This window comes from Chenopodium quinoa, unplaced genomic scaffold (genome assembly GCF_001683475.1).
Source record: "Chenopodium quinoa cultivar QQ74 unplaced genomic scaffold, ASM168347v1, whole genome shotgun sequence".
In the NCBI taxonomy this organism is placed as follows: domain Eukaryota; kingdom Viridiplantae; phylum Streptophyta; class Magnoliopsida; order Caryophyllales; family Amaranthaceae; genus Chenopodium; species Chenopodium quinoa.
Window position 1 is genome coordinate 881,379 of NW_018742541.1, and position 19,643 is coordinate 901,021.

The 19,643-nt window shown below is 34.8% G+C and overlaps 1 protein-coding gene across 2 annotated transcripts; it reads left to right on the top strand.

Moving 5' to 3' along the window:
• Positions 1-1,065: 1,065 nt before the first annotated feature.
• Positions 1,066-17,097, top strand: LOC110720124. 2 transcript variants are annotated; one of them, XR_002511280.1, is made up of 11 exons: positions 1,066-1,720; positions 2,053-3,298; positions 3,398-3,497; positions 3,670-4,021; positions 4,317-4,401; positions 8,057-8,113; positions 11,986-12,045; positions 12,177-12,398; positions 13,011-14,498; positions 16,266-16,837; positions 17,031-17,097. XR_002511280.1 is itself a non-coding variant. In XM_021899125.1 (10 exons), exons 2-10 carry the CDS (start codon positions 2,075-2,077, stop codon positions 16,662-16,664), a joined length of 3,987 nt encoding a protein of 1,328 aa, XP_021754817.1. In that variant the 5' UTR covers positions 1,066-1,720; positions 2,053-2,074; the 3' UTR covers positions 16,665-17,097. The 2 variants fall into 2 exon arrangements, 1 of the variants encoding a protein (XP_021754817.1); XM_021899125.1 differs by having other exon boundaries at positions 16,266-17,097.
• The last annotated feature ends 2,546 nt before the right edge of the window (positions 17,098-19,643 follow it).

Genomic DNA, 19,643 nt, shown 5'->3' on the forward strand with positions numbered 1-19,643 from the left:
TGTGGTGATAAACGTTGTACTCCCAACTTGACCGAATTTTTCCGCACGCTTTCATCTCCTTCGTCAAACTATATATATATATATATATATATATATATATATATATATATATATATATATATATATATATATATATATATATATATACTTCCTCCGTTCTGTTAATAATGCAACAAGGAGGAAATTACGCATCCCGAAGCACCTTTTATATGCTAAATATCTTTGTGTAAGAGTAAAAATTATAAAAAGTTGATATTGTGAAAGTATTTTATGAGACGAATCCAACAAGATCTCACTTGACTATATTTTGCTTAACGTATAACTCATATTATATGGTCAAACAAGAGTGATGAATAGTGCAAAAAGCCCATTGTTGCAATATTAATAGAACGGAGGAAGTGTATATATATATATAATGGGAATTATTAAAAAATAAAATAAAAATTAAGACGTACATATACGTAGAATATACAGATTTGCCTAGATGCATGCAGTTGTGTCCAACTTGTAGGAAGAGTAGGTTTCAACAATCCATCAATAGTGTTTTGCCTTGGAGCCTATTTTTTAACCTATTTAAAATAGATTACTATATAAGTTTGCATTATTTTTTTTAAAAAAAAAATCTATAGATATACTTGTTATTAACGGATGGGTAATTTTTCACAAGTATTATTTTGCCAATTTTTCCTAATATTTTTCTTAGGAATAATTGTCCGGAATAATCCCACCTTTGCCTCATCTGACTAAAATAACCCCACCTTTTATGTTAATCCGATAAAAATGGTCCAAAGTGACTATTAACTTGTTAAATAAATTTTTTTGTTTGTTTGTTTAAAATACACGGCCATTATATAATTTGTCTAAAATTTTAAATTTTTTAAAAAATTGAATTTTAAAAAAAACCACATCCTAGCCACTTCCCATCAGCAAAATCCCCACCGAATTGCCAAATTGCAGCCCCTACCGCAGCCGTTGAATTACAACCCTAGCCACCGCAATGTTGTCATTATTGTGGGTGGTCGCTCTATAATTCACACCCGAAATCGGGGTGGGGAAGGTGAGGAAGGTTGAAGTGGAGGCAGGGGAAGGGGCGGGGGCTGGGATCAGGATGAGGAAAGGGATTTCGACGATAGGGAGTGATTTTAGTGGGATATCGTGGGGGAGGGAGGGGGGTTGGTGGTTCATGGGAGAGGATAGGGAAAAGGGGGCGTCGGAGGAGGCAGGTCTGGGTGGTCAAATTCGCGGCGAAAGGGAGTCAGGCAGACTAGCCGGTGGCGGAGAGGGTGGCTAGTGCTGGTGGGGTGATTCTTTAAATAATAAAATTTTTGTTAATCTTTTCTTAAAAAAAATTTAACATTTTAAAAAATTTTAATTTTTAAATTTAATAATTATTTTTTTTAATTATCATAGGCCGACACGTGTATTTAACTTGTTAGCACTTTAGATGACCGGTTGGAACTACATTAAAAGTCGAATTATTTAAAAATAATTAAAATGTGAGATTATTTTGGGCGAATAAGACAATAGTCGGATTTTTCCGGGCAATTTTACTTTTTTTTTTTTTTAATTAATTTCTTCTTCTTTATATTTAATTATTTTTCCTATTTTGGAGCCTTTTCACGCTCACTGTCTCTCTCTATTCTCCATTGAAGCGTACTCTCAAGTCTCAATTCTCCATCGCCTTGTAAGCTTTCTCTCCTCCATTGAACCAGTTTCTGAGGTAATTCTCTCTCTTTGTTTCCCGACAAGGCGACAATCATTGAACGTCAATTTCACAATTTAGTGTTAATCGTGAAATCTAAAATTCAGTATAGTCAATTTAGGGTTCTTCTAAGGTGGACTATCGAACTATTGGAAGTTGATTATTGAACTATTGGTTATAATCACTGATGTTATGAAAGATTACAACGAATGATTTGTTGCTACTAGTAGAAATTTGCTATTTATATTTCTAAGTAAGAAGAATTTTATGTGATTTATTTATTTATTATTTATTATTTATTATTTTTTATTTTTTGAATTGAGTCAAATTCGGCTGTTAATGTGTTGCAGGCTTAGTTTAGGTAACCCTTTAATGTTAGGACAGAATTGTGAGAATGAGGTATGCCCGGTTGTAATGGAAGAAGTTACTTTAGAAGACGAGTCCGAAGATGAGGATGTGGATTTTAATCCCTTTTTGAAGGAGAGCCTTTCGGAAGAGGCTTCGTCGAGCTTGAGCTCGGAAGTAGACGGGTTGGATATTGATGTTGTTAATAGTCATGTTGAGAATGTAGTACCTGTAGATACTCATGGTTTATTCAAGGGGATGAATGATGTTGTTCATGAGGGGGAATGTGGTGATGTTAGTAAGAGGGATTCGGAATTGATTTTGAATCAGGAAAATGATAAGGTTCTGGAAAAGGAGAATGGGTTGAATAGTGGAGCTGATGGTGTCGAGGATGTAGGGGAGGCAGACATGGGATTGATTAGTTCCAGGAATAAACCCGTGATTGATTTGGATGATGAAGATGCTATTTGTAGAAGGACTAGAGCTCGGTATTCTCTTGCTAGTTTTACGCTCGATGAGTTGGAGACATTCCTACAAGAAACTGATGATGAAGACGATATTCAAAATGTTGACGAGGAAGAAGAGTATAAGAAGTTTCTTGCCGCAGTTTTGAATGGAGGGAATGGGGATCAGGGGAATCTAGCGGGTAATGATGATGACGATGATGAAGATAATGATGCAGATTTTGAGATTGAAATTGAAGAAGCACTTGAGAGTGACATTGATGATTGTGTAGTGACACCTAATAAGGATGAGAGATTTGAGAGAGCTATTCGGCGTCCTGAGACTAGACGAAAGGGACAGAAAAAAGCCAATGCCCAAAATAAAAAGAAGGTTATGCAGCAGGAAAATAGGCCCTTACGTCCACTATTGCCTGTGATGTCCAGTGCATCTTTTCCGTGTCTCGGTCCTAGATGTGTTGCACTTGAGACTTCTTTGCAGTCCCCCCAGTGTGATCAAGGGGTTTTACCGAATGGATTCCAGCCTCATCAAATTGGGCAACTACATTGCATAATATATGAACATGTACAACTCCTTGTCCAAGTATATTCACTTTGTGTTCTTGAACCGTCCCGGCAGCATATTGCATCACAGATTAAGGGCCTTCTGGCAGAGCTGCTTCACAAACGGGACCTAGTACTATCCTGGAGAAATGGGCCATATTCCATTTCTTGTTTTTACCCCTCATCCACCTGCTCATCTGTTTCAGTTGAAAATAAGGACTCTAACGTATCACCTAATGATGGTCAGGTACTTTTTTCCTTAACTATTAGTAGATGAAAAATGTACCTTTAAATTTGTGATGGAATGTTAAAACTGTAATAAAGAGAACTTGGTTGCCTTATTCAGGGCTGTCGATGGTCACCAGTTGTAGGTGATTCTGTGCTATCAGTTTTGGATGTTGCACCACTTAAGCTAGTTGGAAGATATATTGATGATGTTTCTAAAGGTAACTAGCAGAGCTATGGGATTAGCAAGTAGAGAGCTTTTTCTTATTTCTTTTCTTTTTTTTTAAAAATTTAATTTAATTAAATAATTTATTTATTTATTTTTTGTTGTTGAAAAAAGTAAATAGCTTATATGATACTTGGTTGATTAGTTCTTGTCACTTCTTTTTCCAGCTGTACGAGAGCATCAACGACGCTGTGTGGAAACTACTAATACGTTTTTGGAAAAGCAGCCTCTTTTCCCCCTTGCTATTCAGTCTTCACCTGAAGTGGATCATAATGTTTCTAAAGGAGATGGCCCATCTTCAAATACTTGTGAAGTATCACCAAGTAATAAAGGGCCTAAAAAGACATTGGCTGCTACCCTTGTTGAAAGTACCAAGAAACAACCTGTTGCCTTGGTCCCCCAACAAATTACTAAATTGGCACTGCCCTTTTATTCATTGTTTAATCCAGCATTATTCCCTCACAAGCCACCATCCCCAGCTGTTGCTAATCGAGTGCTTTTCACGGATGCTGAAGATGTGTAAGTCTTTTTTTTTTTTTTTTTCCTCTCAATTACTTGACTGCAAATTTAGTATCTTTGAGTAGTTTGGTTGTTTTATCAGTTTCTTACTTGTTATGTATAATAGTCAAAACTTGTATATTTTGATATATGCTGATAGTTTACTTTTAGGACTATCTTCATCGTATATTCTTGTTGCTACATTGTATGTAATATAAGTATCATTGAAGTCAATGGAAAACTGCACTTGTTTTAATGAAACCAAGGTGCTAAAATATGGGGCAATTTGTCCTGATTTTTGAATTTGAAAATCTAGGTTGCTTGCCATGGGAATAATGGAATACAATAACGACTGGAAATCTATTCAGCAGCGTTTTTTGCCTTGCAAATCAGAGCATCAGGTAAATGCTTGATTGCCTTCATAGCTTATGCTCAATAATTGTTATAATTGATCTATTGTGAACTTGTGCTCTACATTTGGTGCCATTGTTGAATACTCTTGTCTATGGCTAGAATTACCATCATCACTCTTGCCTGTGTGAAGCCTTGATGTGCTGGTTTGCTATTCATGAAGCCTTGATGTGCTGGTTTGCTATTCATCTTGGATGTGAACCCTGGAGGATTTATTTATTCGTGTTATGTGTTATTGCTTCTCTGTAGTTTCTTTATCCAAAATTCCACAGATGGTTTTTCAAAAATTATAAATAAAAATTCCAATCCATCTGTTGCAAACTTTTAATCTTTCTGTAACTATATGCTTGCCTCTTTTTGCATAAATGTGAAACATATATTCATACTTGATTTTATACTTGAGAGTTGAGATGCTCCAGAATTTTTTTACTGAAGGTTGATGATTGAATTATTTGATTGGAAACTATCACATTTGGCCAAGTTTTTGTGATTGTTGTGATATTAGTTGTTAGAAAAACATATACAGAATAAAATAGAGTAACTTTGCTGTTTATATTGGAGATGGTTGGAGCTCTTGGAAGGATGGAATACTTGGTTACTGTATATGTGCGAGACAACCATTGCATTTTCTTTTTTCCCTACCTATAATCTACTTCTATTCTGATTCTATGTGTAGGACATATTTCTCTCCTACTCTCCTACTCTGTTGATACTCTTTTTCATGTAGGCACTATCATTTTAAAGCAAAGATGGCTTACAAGTGAAACTTTAAATTTTCTTGTGAAACTCTAGGAGTTAATCTTTTTTCTGGATGGGAAGCTGGATACTCTTTGGAAATCAACATTCTCTTACAATTTTTTTTTTTTTTTTTAAATATTTATTTTCCTGGTATTCCTCCATATTGTTATTTCCTTGTGCATCTTAGTAGATGATATTGTGGTTTGAGGAGAGAGAGCTCATAAAAAATATTGTGCTTTGCCAGGTCATTTACAGCTTGTTTAGATAAGTTTTTAGACAGGAAAGAGAGGGTAGGGACACTGAGACTATTAAACCCTTGTTTGGATATCAAAGAAGATGAGGGGAGGGAGGGTGAAGGAAATAGTCGGATCTCATATTCCATATAACTATGTATGGTGATAAAGTATTTAAAATGATACCTTGTTTCTTGTTTTTCCCTTAGCAATAATTTCTAAGTCTCTCAATCTAGATTATAAAGTTAAAGAAAAAAATGAAAATTAATAATCCCACCTTTTGGTGGTCTTCTTTTAATAGTCCCACCTTCAATTAATCTCAAAATAATCCCACCTTTGCTCCTTATCTTCTTAAAATGGTCCTTTTTACCGATTACTTATTAAACAGGTTAAAATCATCTTCTTTTTTTTTTTATTATTATTATTATTATTTTTTTAATAAGGGCCTTCTACCACCATTACCAGATTTACCACTACCACCATCACCAACAATACCAAGACTTCAAGGGCTCATCAACCAGGCAACCACCACCAGCAAAGCCACCTCCTTCTTCGCCACTTGCCAGCCATCAAAACCCACTTGGGAATCTCACAAGTTCTTAACCCAAACTGAAAACCCCAAACCGGATTGTTCCCACCACTTGAACCTACCACCAGGACCACCTAAAGTCCTACGGTACCTACCCCACTGAATCCCAAAACCAGACTGTACCCAACCCGAAAACCCACCCAACACCTAAAATCCAACCCTCCCTCCATCAAAATCTACCTCACACTAAAAACCCACAACATAAAAACCCCACCCAACTCACTCTAAACCCGTCCCACTAATACAAGACAGGCTGGTGGTGCAGGGGTGTTTGTTAATGACGACGAGAGTGGTGAAGGAGAGGAGAGAGAAAGGACGGTGGAGGGGGCACAGACGCTATGGACGGTGGTTTTGAGTAGGCAGGGGTAATAGGATGGGGGAGGTATGAGAGAGAAAGCTTTTCTAATAATTAGAATTAAAATTAAAAAAGCTAACTAATAGAAATGTGACAAGTGTTAAGTTAACCTATTAACCTGGTTAACAACCCATCAAGGACCATTTTGAGTAGAGGAAGTTCAAAGGTGGGATTATTTTGAGATTAATTAAAGGTGAGATTGTTTAGAAAAGACCACCAAAAGGTGGGATTATTAGTTTCCATTTTTCCAAAGTTAAATCATTGACGGTAAGTAGAATTTGCTCAACAGCATATATATATATATAAAATCTAATAGAGGAAGAGATTATGTCAAACTCTATCAATCTAGATTGTCAAAATGGAAGACAAACTGACAACAGCCGCAAATTTACCATCATCAATGGTTCTCTCTCTCTCTCTCTCTATATATATATATATATATACATATATATATATATATATATATATATATATATATATATATATATATATATATATATATTAAATCTAATAGAGGAAGGGATTATGTCAAACTCTATCAATCTAGATTGTCAAAATGGAAGACAAACTGACAACAGCCGCAAATTTACCATCATCAATGGTTCGATTTCGAATTAAGCAATACCACGTGGGGTCTAATTGATCTTTTGATTGCTGTTAATGGTGGCAGAGTCTCTGGGTTAACGGAGCAGGTGGTGAGGTGAGAGGAAATCCAGCTGGAGGAATTACATCCATGGTACAGAAAGAGAGGGTTGGGGGTAGGAGAAAAAAAGTTTTGAGGGTTGAATCGCTTGAATGTGTTGTTGTGAAGGGTTTTAAGCATAGTAAAGTTAGGGCATACATGTCTTTTCCTGTTATTGTGTGTTTTGCTCTCATTTGCCTTCCAATTCTTTTAAAATTTGGAGAGCCTCGTTTCTTAGAAAATAAGGAATAAAATCACCTCCATCTCTCCCCATAATATTCTATACAAAGAATGGAAAATATATTCCTTCCTTTCTCCTCTCTTTCTTCCTCTCTAAATCTCAACTACCCAAACAAGTTTATAATATGAGATTTTATATGTCTGTACTCCATTCTATTTTTTGCATTTTTGTGCCATTTTTTTGTAAAAAATAATTGGATCTATGTTGGTTTTATGTATATAATCTTGAGTGAGTTGAGTCTTAACTAATAGAGTTGTTTACTATGTTTCTCTTCTGTGTTAGTTTGTGTTTATCTGTTCTGTCTCTCTGTTATCATCTATGAATGACATACAATAGTACGACATGATTGCTGTGCAATTATATTTCCTATTAGCTTTCTGGAGGATTTTTTGTCCTTGTTGGGTATACTGTCCAAGCTCATATTTTCTGGAATCTCCTCTCATAAAAAGATGTACTTCCTTCGTCCCTATATGCATGCTTCATTTTTACAAGGTGTCTCTAAAGAATGTTCCATTTCCTTAATAAGCATGTGGTATTGTGGTCCCATTATTTAACTCTCTCATCAAGAATATGGTCATACTATTTTACCTAATCATCAAAATCACTTAACGGAATTTTTAAAACTGTGCAATATGACTTGGAGCATACATTAAAGGATGAAGGGAGTACATTGTATGATTAGTTTACTTTTATTACTTCCTATGTCAAATATATACATAAAATGTACATTATTACTATTATTATTATGTAGTATTATTTTTGATATACTATAATATAATTGATACATGACAATTCTATATGCCACAGATTTTTGTAAGGGCAAAAAATCGCTGCTCAGCTAAGGCACCTGAAAATCCAATAAAGGTATTAACTCAATATTGCCAATGCGGTAAATTATGTGTTTTCGATCCAATCTTTTTGATAGCTGCCTATCTTTGACTTTGGTCTGTTTTGTTACCCACTTTTCTATTTGATCTTGGCATCTTGATTTGATAGAGATGTTTATCAAAACAGTGTCGTTAACTTTCCCTCCATGTTCGTAGTTTCTCTTACCCCCCTTTAGAGATGCTATATATATGTGTTTTACTCACCAGCAAATGTATTACTGTTTTTTTTTTTTTTTTCCCTGTGAAATCTTGGTTTGACAAAAACATATTTGCTTCCCCTTTCTCATTCTTTGAATTGCCCCTGTAGTTCCATATCCCTTTGTTTGACATTTGTAAATTCACGGTAGCTTAGAATGAAATTGAACCTTAATGAGTCAATACTGCTAGTAAAATGTTGTTCATTTGGGTGTATTCTTACAGTGAGAAGGAAGAATTGATGTGGTAGGTTTAGTCTTGAGTGTGATTCCAGGTGATTATCCGGGTAGGAAATGATCTACCTAGCAACACTTTTTTATGCTGAGGACAACCTAATGCACCCTGTAGTTGGTAGACCAAGACTCTGCATCTAGGGCTAATGCCTCATGCTGTTGAATGATTTTTAACATAGATGATTTTTTGAAAGCTTTGGTACTTGACTGTTCTACTATGGATTTTTTCGAATAAGGTGAGAATATGGTCACGAATCCTCACCTCCAAATTTCAGGGCTCCATGATTTGGGTGAGGAGCATAGTGGTTTTTTTTTTTTTGGTCTTGTTATTTATTAAAAATATTATGTGGCTTGTGCATAAAAAGTGGGTTTCAAACTAAAGTCTTTGTATACTTCCTCCGTTTCTTTTTAGTTGACACATTTCATTAGTCACGTTTGCCAATGCACAAATTCAATCATTAATATCTTTAATTACCGATAAGCAAAAATTGTATAAAGTTGATATTTTGAAAATATACATTGTGACGAATCTAACAAGATCCCACTTGACTATATTTTTCTTTATATGTAAATCACAAAACATGGTCAAAGGGAGGTGTGGAAATAGTGCTAAAGTCAAAACGTGTCAACTAATAAAAAACGGAGGTAGTATATTTTATGTTTAGGAAAAAATGACAAGAATAATCCCAACTTTGCCTCATTTGCCCAAAATAATCCCAACATTTGATTATTTTTTAATAATCTGAACTTTAATATAAATTTGCTTTCAATGGTATTAAGGCGGGTGGGCGGTGGGAAGGCAATTGGGTATTAAGTAGATGTCAGTGGATTAGGATTTTGTACTTGCCACATGTGATACTCAGGAATGAGAATGAATTCTTTAATATACTTAATTCCCTTAAGGTGTTTAAAACTGTGTAAAGGAGTTTTTGTTCTGGAAAATAGTGTATGCATCAATGTACACAATATTTTCTTTACTCGAATTTATTAAAATGAAAAAAGATCACTTTCTTAATAAATTTTCCTTTGCTCTTTAGTATTTTTACTTAACCCAAAAACTCTAATTTCTAGTTTTTACCTCTTCAACTTATACGTCCCCAATTTTCAGTTACGTGCAATATTTGACTTTTTTTGTATTATTCAATTATTATCTTTGATGAGTTTGATCACTAATATCTTTACTTATGTAGTATAAATAAAATGTAAGAAGTTAGATTTTCTGAAAATATACATTGTGATCTACCTGATAATTACTGAAATTTGGTTTTTTAATTTCTTAAAAAATGAGGTCTAACATTTTAAAAAAAATTGGTGCAAAAGAGTCAATTGCTGGGTATAATTTGAAACGGGGGGAAGTTTAAAACATTGTCCTTTTGACAGTTTTTGTGGGATCCATATTTTTAGTTCTGATATTGTAACTAATTTCTTATTAATAAGGTTTTTAAATAGATTTCCAATTAATAAGTTAATATCAAGAAATTCACTATTTCTCATTAAACTTAGGAAAATTTGAAGCGAATGATTCCACCTTTTCCACTTCTGCTCAGAACAATATCACCTTTTCTATATTTGGAAACAATCCCACCTTCGACCCCATCTGCTCAAAATATTCCCTTAACCGGTTTTATGTGGCTTGGCACCTTTCACTTTCTGACTGGACTTATTTTTTTATAATAGAAAATAAACAAAATTAATTAAATAAAAAAATTGCCATTTTTTTTTCTCTCTTCTTTTTCTCTAGCCACCATTTTCCATGGCCTCGGCTCCGGCTCAACTCTTGTTATCTCCTTCGCATCTTCCACTGTTTGCGGCATTGTCGCTAGTGAATCCAACCGCTGTATAGAGTGTTTCAGTAACAGTCGATTAATTTCAATTTTACACCGCCATTGCAAGTGGTGTGAGCTTTTTTTGTGGACTTAGATCTGGAGGAACAAGCATATTGTGTTTGGATACAACTATAATCACTGTAAATTCGTCTACGTTTACCCCAAAAAGAATTTACTATAGTAACACTTCACCATTGAAAGAGATTTCAGGTGGGGATTCTCAGGTTTGTGGGGGTAATTAATGGAAAAAATGAGGTATCACGGGACCCAGCTTTGCCCACTTCCTCGCTAATTCTATGGTGGAGGTTGGGTTTTGGGGTCCGGTGAGAGGGGATGGGGTTTGGACTGCTTGGTATTTTGGGGGAGGGGGTAGCGTTTTCGGGGAGATGGGTTGGAGTGTTCAGGGTGGCTGCCCAGTTGGGGTGGCTGGGTCAGGTGAGGTTTAAGAAAAATAAATAAATAACTGGTTGGCTGGGTCAGGTCAGGTGGTTATCGAGGAGTGGTGGTGGTGGTGATATTGGTGGTTATGAAAGGGGGTAGGAGGAGAGATTTTTTTTTTTTAAAAAAAAATAATAATATGATGAACAGGTTGGAGCTGGACCATTTTGAATAGATGAGTATCAAAGGTGGGATTGTTACCAGATTACTCAAAGGTAGGATTATTTTGAGCAAAAGTGGGATTATTTTTTTTCAATATTTCCTTAAAACTTATTTTTTCTATTTTGCGCCAAATAAATATTAAGATTTGTAAACTGTGTTTTGAGCAAGTGCTATTTTGTTTGCAACAGAGATCTATCTAGATGTATGATATGAAGTCTTCTTAAAATATAATGGTGTCAATGTGTCAGTTGTCGTTTAGGCCAAATTTAATAAACTACTGGTTGATATCAGCCAGTTGAAGCAGTTGGAGCTATGTAATCCGTGTTTTCAGTTGGACTTGAGTTGTGAGAAAGAGGGGGGGGGGGGGGGGGAGTCTGAATTCTTTTTATTGCCGCCAAGGAAACCCAAATTGGTGGATCATCTTGAAGGGTTAGCTTAAGCTTATCTGCGCTGCTCTATAATTTGATGGTATTTTTCATAGAGATTTGACAGTTTGAGAGAAATAATGAACATGGAAGTATTGCTTTCTTGGCTCAAATATAAAGTCTGATTAGCCAAAAATCTTTTGATTGAATATACAAGTCATTTCATTAACTAATGCACATTAGATGTCACTTATTAAAAATGGAACTTACATTATAGGTCATCTTATATATCAATACTATGCTTACATTACCATGGCAATTTTCAACTAAATTTGACAAAATTTTTAACATGTGAGAATTTGTATCCATCTTCTAGGATAGTTGCTCAATTCCATATTAAAACCTAAACTTTCAATAGTGCCGTGGTCATGAATAACTTAAAGTGGCTATGAAGTCTAATGATGTTCACAACTTCCTGCAGATCCTCTGTCATTAATTATTTACTAGTATCTAAGAGATTCCTCAGCACCCTGTTTTCCTCCCTATTTTATCTTGTTTTTCGGTTCACAAAAATTCCCTTTTGTAGAAGTGGACTGAGTTTTTCTCATATTTTTGCTTGGCTACATTTAGGCTGTAAGAAAGATGAAAACATCTCCACTCACAGAGGTCGAGAAAGCTCGTATTCAGGAGGTGATTCTATTTTCTTGGTTTTTTTTTTTCTTTTAAATTTATAATTTAAATATTTTATACTTTGTTTGATTTAAATCAAGACTGCCAATTTATACCTGGTGTCTTATTATATTGCTTGTACTTTTAAATAGGGACTCAAGGCATTCAAACTTGACTGGACATCAGTTTGGAGAACTATGGTTCCGTATAGGGATCCTAATCTGCTTCCTCGGCAGTGGCGCACTGCTATTGGAACTCAGAAATCATACAAATTTGATTCAGCTCGGAGGGAGAGACATAGAGTTTATGAGTCAAACAGGAGAAGAAACAAAGCTGCAGCTATGGATTACTCTCAGACTGGATCTGAGAAGGAGGTACTTTTCATGTCACCAGTGTGCTTGCTCTAGATACATGCAAACTATATGCACTCCTTTATCCTATCAAAAAAGAAAAGAAAAACTGCAAACACTTTTATGGAGACTAAGTAAGAAGGAAAGGAGAGGAGTATCTCATGCACATTTCACCCTCTTAACTTTAGTGTGCTTGTATAGGTTGTATCTGCTTGATGAATGAGAATGTGGCAATAGGTGATATTATCTCTTAATTTTACCTTGCTATCATGTTTGTTGAAGTCATCATTTGATTTCTAACAAATTGCTCATGTTTATGTAATTTTGTGAAGGCCTTTGGTGATAAAAAAAAAATGATAAGTCATTTTAGCACACAGCTAAGATGTTCGCGTTATAATTGTTGCAGCTATTTTATTGAACAACGTGGTCTTGATGTAGTCTTTTTGTCCAAATGTAGAAGCTTTGCCTTTATCTTAGCTTCCATTCAGTTGGTTCTTATGGGGTAAATTTTCATGTAGAAGTCTAGTTGGAGGAATTCGTTTGAGTAAATTGTTTGATGTATATTGCATATTAGGCATATTGTATTTTTTTTTCTTTTTTCCGTATTTTTAACATAATGAATTTTCTGGTTGCCAGAATGAAAGCGGAGAAGACTTTGTGGACAATGATAATGAAGCATATGTTCATGAAGCTTTTTTGGCTGATTGGAGACCCACTCTCTCTGGAGTGGATCCTTCCAAAATATCTTCCTCAAGCTTTAAGTTAGGATGTCTGCATGGAGATGTTCCGGTTGCTAGCTCTAGTGCCACCCAGAGTGGGGCAGATAATCATCGGAACCGAGAAATTCAAATTAACAAAGGTCATGCTTACAAGGGCTTAGCTGCTTCAGAAAATTCCCATTTAATACATTACAATTCTTTGCATCCCCACGTTTCTTCTAGCCAACCTCCACCTATTCCAACTTCAGAAACGTTTAGTGAATCGCTATCTCGGTCCCAAAGGGCTGGAAAGCCTAGCGTTTCCAATCTAGTTAAATTAGCGCCAGAATTACCCCCTGTCAAACTTCCTTCAGCAGTCCGTATTATATCTCAGGCTTCTCTCAGAAATACTCAGTTTGGAAGCTCCAGTGAGGTTTGTGCTTCTAGTCCCGCGCCTGCAAATTTAGTAAAACATGTGCAAGACAATACTATGATACCAAATCCCAATTTTGAAAGTTTGCCCTCGCAAAAAGATGGACTGTTGAAGAATGGAAGTCTCACTAAAGAAAGAGGCACAAAACTGGATCCTCAAATGCACCCTTTACTGTTTCGAACCATTGAAGAGGGGCATTTACCATGCTACCCTGTTAACAATCCTATGAGGATTCCTACATTTAGTTTCTTCCCACCAATGCAACATCAAATGAATGTTACTCTACTACGAAATCCTTGCCCTGCTGGGCCCGATGCTAGCTTAAAATTTTTGGGATCAAAAGAAAGTGCCTCAGCATCTTCCAGTCTAGATTTTCATCCCCTATTACAAAGAGCAAAAGAAATTCGTGCCAACTCTATAGACACTGGCATGACTGACTCTTTACTAAATACTGATCTGGAGCTTTCTAGGGATCAATATGTGGAAGATATTGTTTATGATGCTGGTGCAACTGCTGCACAAATGGCTGCTGCTACTAGACTTACTAGTCCCAATGCTGATGCAAATGATTTGGACTTGGATATCCACCTGAGTTCTGCATCTAAAAGGAGAGAAAATTTAAGCAAAAGAGATGAAATAAATTTGTCATTTCCATCATTAAGTGGGTCAAGTGTTGTTGAGAGTGTGACCATGCACGGTGACTCATCTCAGCTTGCTGAGCTCCAGCCTGCAGATCCTGTTGGTCAGAGGCATATGGAGATATCTATTCCTGATAATTCTTCTGCAGTTTCCAACACGGTTGATGGTAGTTATGGCTCATGTATTAATGATAATGTTAGTGTTCATCCTCCCTTGGAAATAGTGATGGAACAGGAAGAACTGAGTGATTCTGATGAAGAAATGGAGGATGTAGAGTTTGAGCGTGAAGAAATGGAGGATTCTGATGGAGAAGTGGGATCAGATGCCGAAGAAGTTATTAACATGCACAATAAGGTAATATTTTTCTTCTTACCTGATTAAAAACAACATTGCTGCTGTTTTTGTTGTACATATCTGATTTAGTTAGGTGTTAGTTCAGGGAATTACTAGATCGAAATGCATATGATGCGTGAATATTAACAAGCGTGTACAACAATTATGTTAAAACTTAAAAGCATACTTAAAACGTGAGGGTATTTTAGGTAGACACAAAACTCCTTGTGAGCTGGCTTATATAGTAGTGATTGTGGGGCTTATTTGTGTCACCTACTTTCCCCCAGCTTCCTTATTAATGCGGTTAATGGAAGATGTTTCTTTGTCAAAACTCAAAAGTAGTTGCCAGCTTGTCACATTGTCCTAACTCGTTTTATTTAGGGATTCAATATGGTTTTACTAAATAAGTTTTGTTGTTGCTGTGTCCCTCCAACCTTTTTTCATAGTACATAGTATCATTTCAGTGGGGTTATTTTGGGAAATCCAAACACGACCTATTATAATTTAGGAAGTATGACAACCTTTTCTTTAGCATCCCAAATTTGCTTGTGCTTACTATCTACAAATGAAGTATGTAGTAATTACTACTCTATTTCATTGGGTTGAAACTCCCAGAGTCCCAGATCATGCCTTTTCTTGGTCAATACTTTCTATGTGCATAATTTGTATATCTATGTGTTGCTTTATTTTTTCTGCATTTTTTGTGAGCAAGCTGTTGTTTGAAACTGTCCTTTGTATCCTATACCTCAATACATGACCTTAAGAGCAACTCCAATGGCAAGCTAATTTGACAATTAGAGCAACTCCAAAAGTCTCTAGCTTGGCCATTGGAGCTAAAAAATACAATTAGCTTGGCCAAGCAAATTAGCTTGTCTAAGATAATTTGCTTGACAAAAAAGTTTCCAAAATTATTGGAGATTAATATAAATAATTAAATTTGTAGGGGGCTAATTTAGAAAGTCAAGCTTATTTAATTAGCAAGCTAGTAGCGAACCATTGGGGCACAAAATAGCTATTAAAAAAGTTAGCTTGAAATCTTATGTGGCATGACAAGCTAATTTAACAATTAGCTTACCATTGAAGTTGCTCTGCTCGCCATGCCACATAAGCTTTTAAGCTAATTATCATTTTAGCTACTTTTTGCTTCAATGGCTAGCTATTAGCTTAGTAGTAGTTGGATAGAATATACATGAAAAGAGCTTAATTGGTGCAATGAGCATTTTATTTTGTCAAGTTTAATTCCTGCAAAGCTAATTTGCTTAGCCTTTTCTAGCTCCAATGGTCAAGCTAGTAGCTAGGGAATTATTGAAATTGCAAGCAAGTCCCTAGCTACAACCATTGGAGTTGCTCTTATCAGCCTATTGACATGGATTTTCTTTTATTAAACGTTCTTTAGTGGTTTCTCTACACTGCTTATGAAGTGTATTTCCCCCCCGGCAACATGAGGCAACAATAACACCAATTGCTGTTTTGGTAAACTGTGGCTCAGACAATACTCAGCCTTAATGACATCCTAACCCAAAGCAAAGAGGATATGGTGAACAGCATCAAGAACTTGATGCCTGTTTGCCATTTGTAATTCTCATCAAACACCCTCTAAAACAAATATGTGGATAAAGCAAGAAGGCAGACTATTATTTATGCCTGAGGTTTGGCTAGACCTTGCCTCGTATGCTTAGTTTGCTTTCAACATGTCTTGTTTGGTCTAGGATAGCCCTGACTCCCTGACTTTTGAGCATCCAAACCATTTAATTTTCTCTGTTCTTACTCCTTGGTTTCGTTCACTAGGTGATTCAGGAGCAATCACGTACTGTGTTGGGCACAGATGATCATGCCCAGCTTTTGAGATCACTTGCATCTGGAGTTTCTGAGCGGACTCGGTCTCAAAGAAAAAGATCTCCTAGATTGGGTTTGACAGGGACAGGAAAAGACCACTCAAAGGATTCCTGGTTAAGTTTGAATTCTCATGGCTCTCATTGCAAACCACTTTCAAGAACCAAAAGGGCAGAAAGCCCCTCTAGAGGAGGCCCAGTTTTATCAAGCCCCAACCGATATCGTAAGAAAGCAGTTTCGAGCTCAAAAGATGTGTCTTCAAGTGACAAACAAACTGATATTTCTCTGCAAGATCCCTTCTCCACACCATCAAGGAAGTCCAGAAAGCAGGCCTTAAAAAATTCCTCTCTTTGAAAGTTGGTGTCCCTGCTCTAAACTCCAGTTGTATAAAGAAGGATTCAAATATAGAACCAGTAGGTTTTATCAAAAATATAGTTGCTAACCAACTTGAATCTTCAGACAAGAAGGAACTGATGCATTGACAAGACAGTGAAGGTTCAGAATGGCAGGAAATCTATGGAGTTCAGGTATGCCCTCCGTTTAGTGGGGGGTTTTTGGTCGCCTTTTGAACAGTAGTTACTTGTACATTCTTGCACCTCCCTTTTTATAGGGGGGTTGAGTAGAAGATGCAATTGTATATAATGTATTATTGTATATATCATTCTTTTCATGATATGGATTATGATAGTCTTTATAAGGAATGTTTGTGTACATGTACAGGTTATACGGCTCATTTAGATGTGTTACAATATAAGAACGATGATGACGGGTTCTCAATGTTATTCAAGTCCTAGTATTCTTCTGTAGAAAAAATGATGATGCTCTTGTTTAAGTGGGCTTTGGGAGTCATTTGTAGGCTCTTCCAATTGAAATGAGAACTGTATGTAAACAAGGGCAGTAACATGTATTTTAGAGAGGGTTAGTTCCGTATGCCATAAAGCAGTTTCTGGGTTCCAGTTTGATTCGCCGCGATGAGTATTCACAATTGGACGTATCAAGAACTAAAGGTACAACTGTGTTAAAATTTCTTTTGGTGAAAAAAAGTGTGCTTGTTAAAGTTAAAATATATTCAATATAAATTTCTATAAGTTCACTACTTCATGTAATAAGTTATGTCCCTAGGAAAAAAAGACAAACATTTAAAAAAAATGGGATGTACAATAAAATATTATACTTCTGCTTTAAAGCCTAAAATGAACAAAAGTTACTCTATAATGAATGAAAATTACCTAGTATATATAAGTTATTCTGCTTATAAATCAAAGTTATTTAAGCTTTGTGGATAAAAATTACCCTAAATTCAACAAAAGTTACCTTGATGAGTAGTAATATTATGTACATTGGATGTATACAAAAGTTTTTTTTAAAAAAATGTAATAAGTTATGTTTTTTTTTTGAGGGGATGTAATAAGTTATGTTTTTAGAGAAGTTTAGACAATCAAACCCAAATGAGACAATTATAGTTAGAATAAGTTTAGATAAAATAAATTCTGCCAATATAATTTAAAACAAAATAAGATAAACCAAACAAAGTCTAGCTAATTTAGGGAACATTAAACCACTTTTTATTTTTATTTTTATCGTAAAGTCGTAGAAGGTACTTATACCGTTATAATGTAAAAATAAGTAATTTAGATTTATTTAAAAATATATTTTAGTTAGATTATACTAGATTTTTTTTCACCACAAAAAGTCAAAATTAAGGCTTTTAGTTATCTATGGGATTAGTAAAATCAACTTTACTCCAAAAAGAAAATGATATATAAATATTCTCGAATTTTCTAGAGAAGTAAGCATACTATTGCATGATTGGAAATTAAATGTTTCATGTGGTGCAAAGAGCCAATTTCCTATAATAGTCCTTTTTTAGGTTTTAAAAATGAGTAGCCTACATTGTCAAAAGGCCAATTGTGCATTATGATGTTTCTTCGATGTTTCTTCTCACTTGCTAAATATGTCTAATTAAATTAAACCATTGTACGATTAGCACATGGAAGCATAAACATTAAACAGGCTTAACATTGGTTTTGTCCCCATTCTTCTTTTTGGTCTGATTTTAGTTTTGCCATTAGTAAAACATATTAATGTTAATGCATGGGTCTACTTTAGTGTTAGTGGCCTTTCTTTAATTAGTTCAACAACATAATCATTTTATTAGATTTCTGTCGCAATTGAAACTATATTAATTTGACTAAATCATATATATAGACTTAATCAAACTAGTAAACAAAATTGTAAATCATTAACCTAAAGATTGAACAAACAAAAAATGGGCTTGATAAAAAATAAAAATAATAATAAAAAAACCCATAAAAGATTAATAATTCCGCCAATTAATTCTATGATTCACCACTGATTAATTATATAGGTAGACTCTTGAGTCTTGACTATGAATCATGTTATTTCTTTTTTATAAGATAATACGTATATTGATTGCAGTAGGTCTTGTATACAACGGATGTATTACATATACAATATAAAAAGACTTAAATTATGATCATGAAAGAGTCACTTCTTTGCGAAGTTAATCTTAAAGATAACTTTAAAAATTAATTTTTTAATCTTGTTTTAACACATTTGAGTAAAATGTAAATTCCTCCATTAGTGGCGCACTTTTATTCTTAAACTTTCCATTTTATAGCGGCGGATGTGCAAGAAAATTGATGAACGTGTAAATAGGAAGCTAAACTAGATAACTTGATCTTGCTATTAAGTACTGTAAATGAGAGAAAACAGCTTATCGATTTACATCGTTTTTAAAATTAGATTAGTCTCTTTACTACAATACCATACACAATATGTATATGTTCATATAATACACCTATCATTTTCAAATAAAATAAGTCTCTTTTGCTAATTTTAATCTTGCAAATGTAATGAGTAATTGTTCGTTCAAAAAAAAAAAAATGTAACGAATAATTGTAATTTAGCCTCATTTTATCTCTATTTTCATCACGATAATTTTAATTAGCAAGATTCATGTGTTAACAGCAAAAAACGACATTCCAATTTTTCATATGTGAATTCTTTGGTACAAGAGTATTATGTGCAAGTGCAACTTTGAACTTTGAATTTTACTATTGTACTAGGGCAGCTAACTGCGTTGCCTTTCTTGATGTTTATATTGGCCTGGGTTGTGTTTAAACTCTTCACGACATTGGATTTTTAGGGAAAATAGTTTGATAAATTAATGAAATGTGTATTTTGGGTTGTGTTTAAACTTTTCGCTTTTTTCCCACACTACTTTTTCAATTGTTTACACTTTTCCTTATCAAACATCATTCAATAGTGCAAAAACATCTACAAACATAATTAGGAATAGTTTAAATATAA

Coding starts and splice junctions, on each gene's coding strand:
- LOC110720124 (XM_021899125.1), top strand. CDS start 2,075: ATGTTAGGACAGAATTGTGAGAATGAGGTATGCCCGGTTGTAATGGAA. Junction 4,022..4,316: donor TTCACGGATGCTGAAGATGT/GTAAGTCTTTTT, acceptor TTGAAAATCTAG/GTTGCTTGCCATGGGAATAA. Junction 4,402..8,056: donor CTTGCAAATCAGAGCATCAG/GTAAATGCTTGA, acceptor TATATGCCACAG/ATTTTTGTAAGGGCAAAAAA.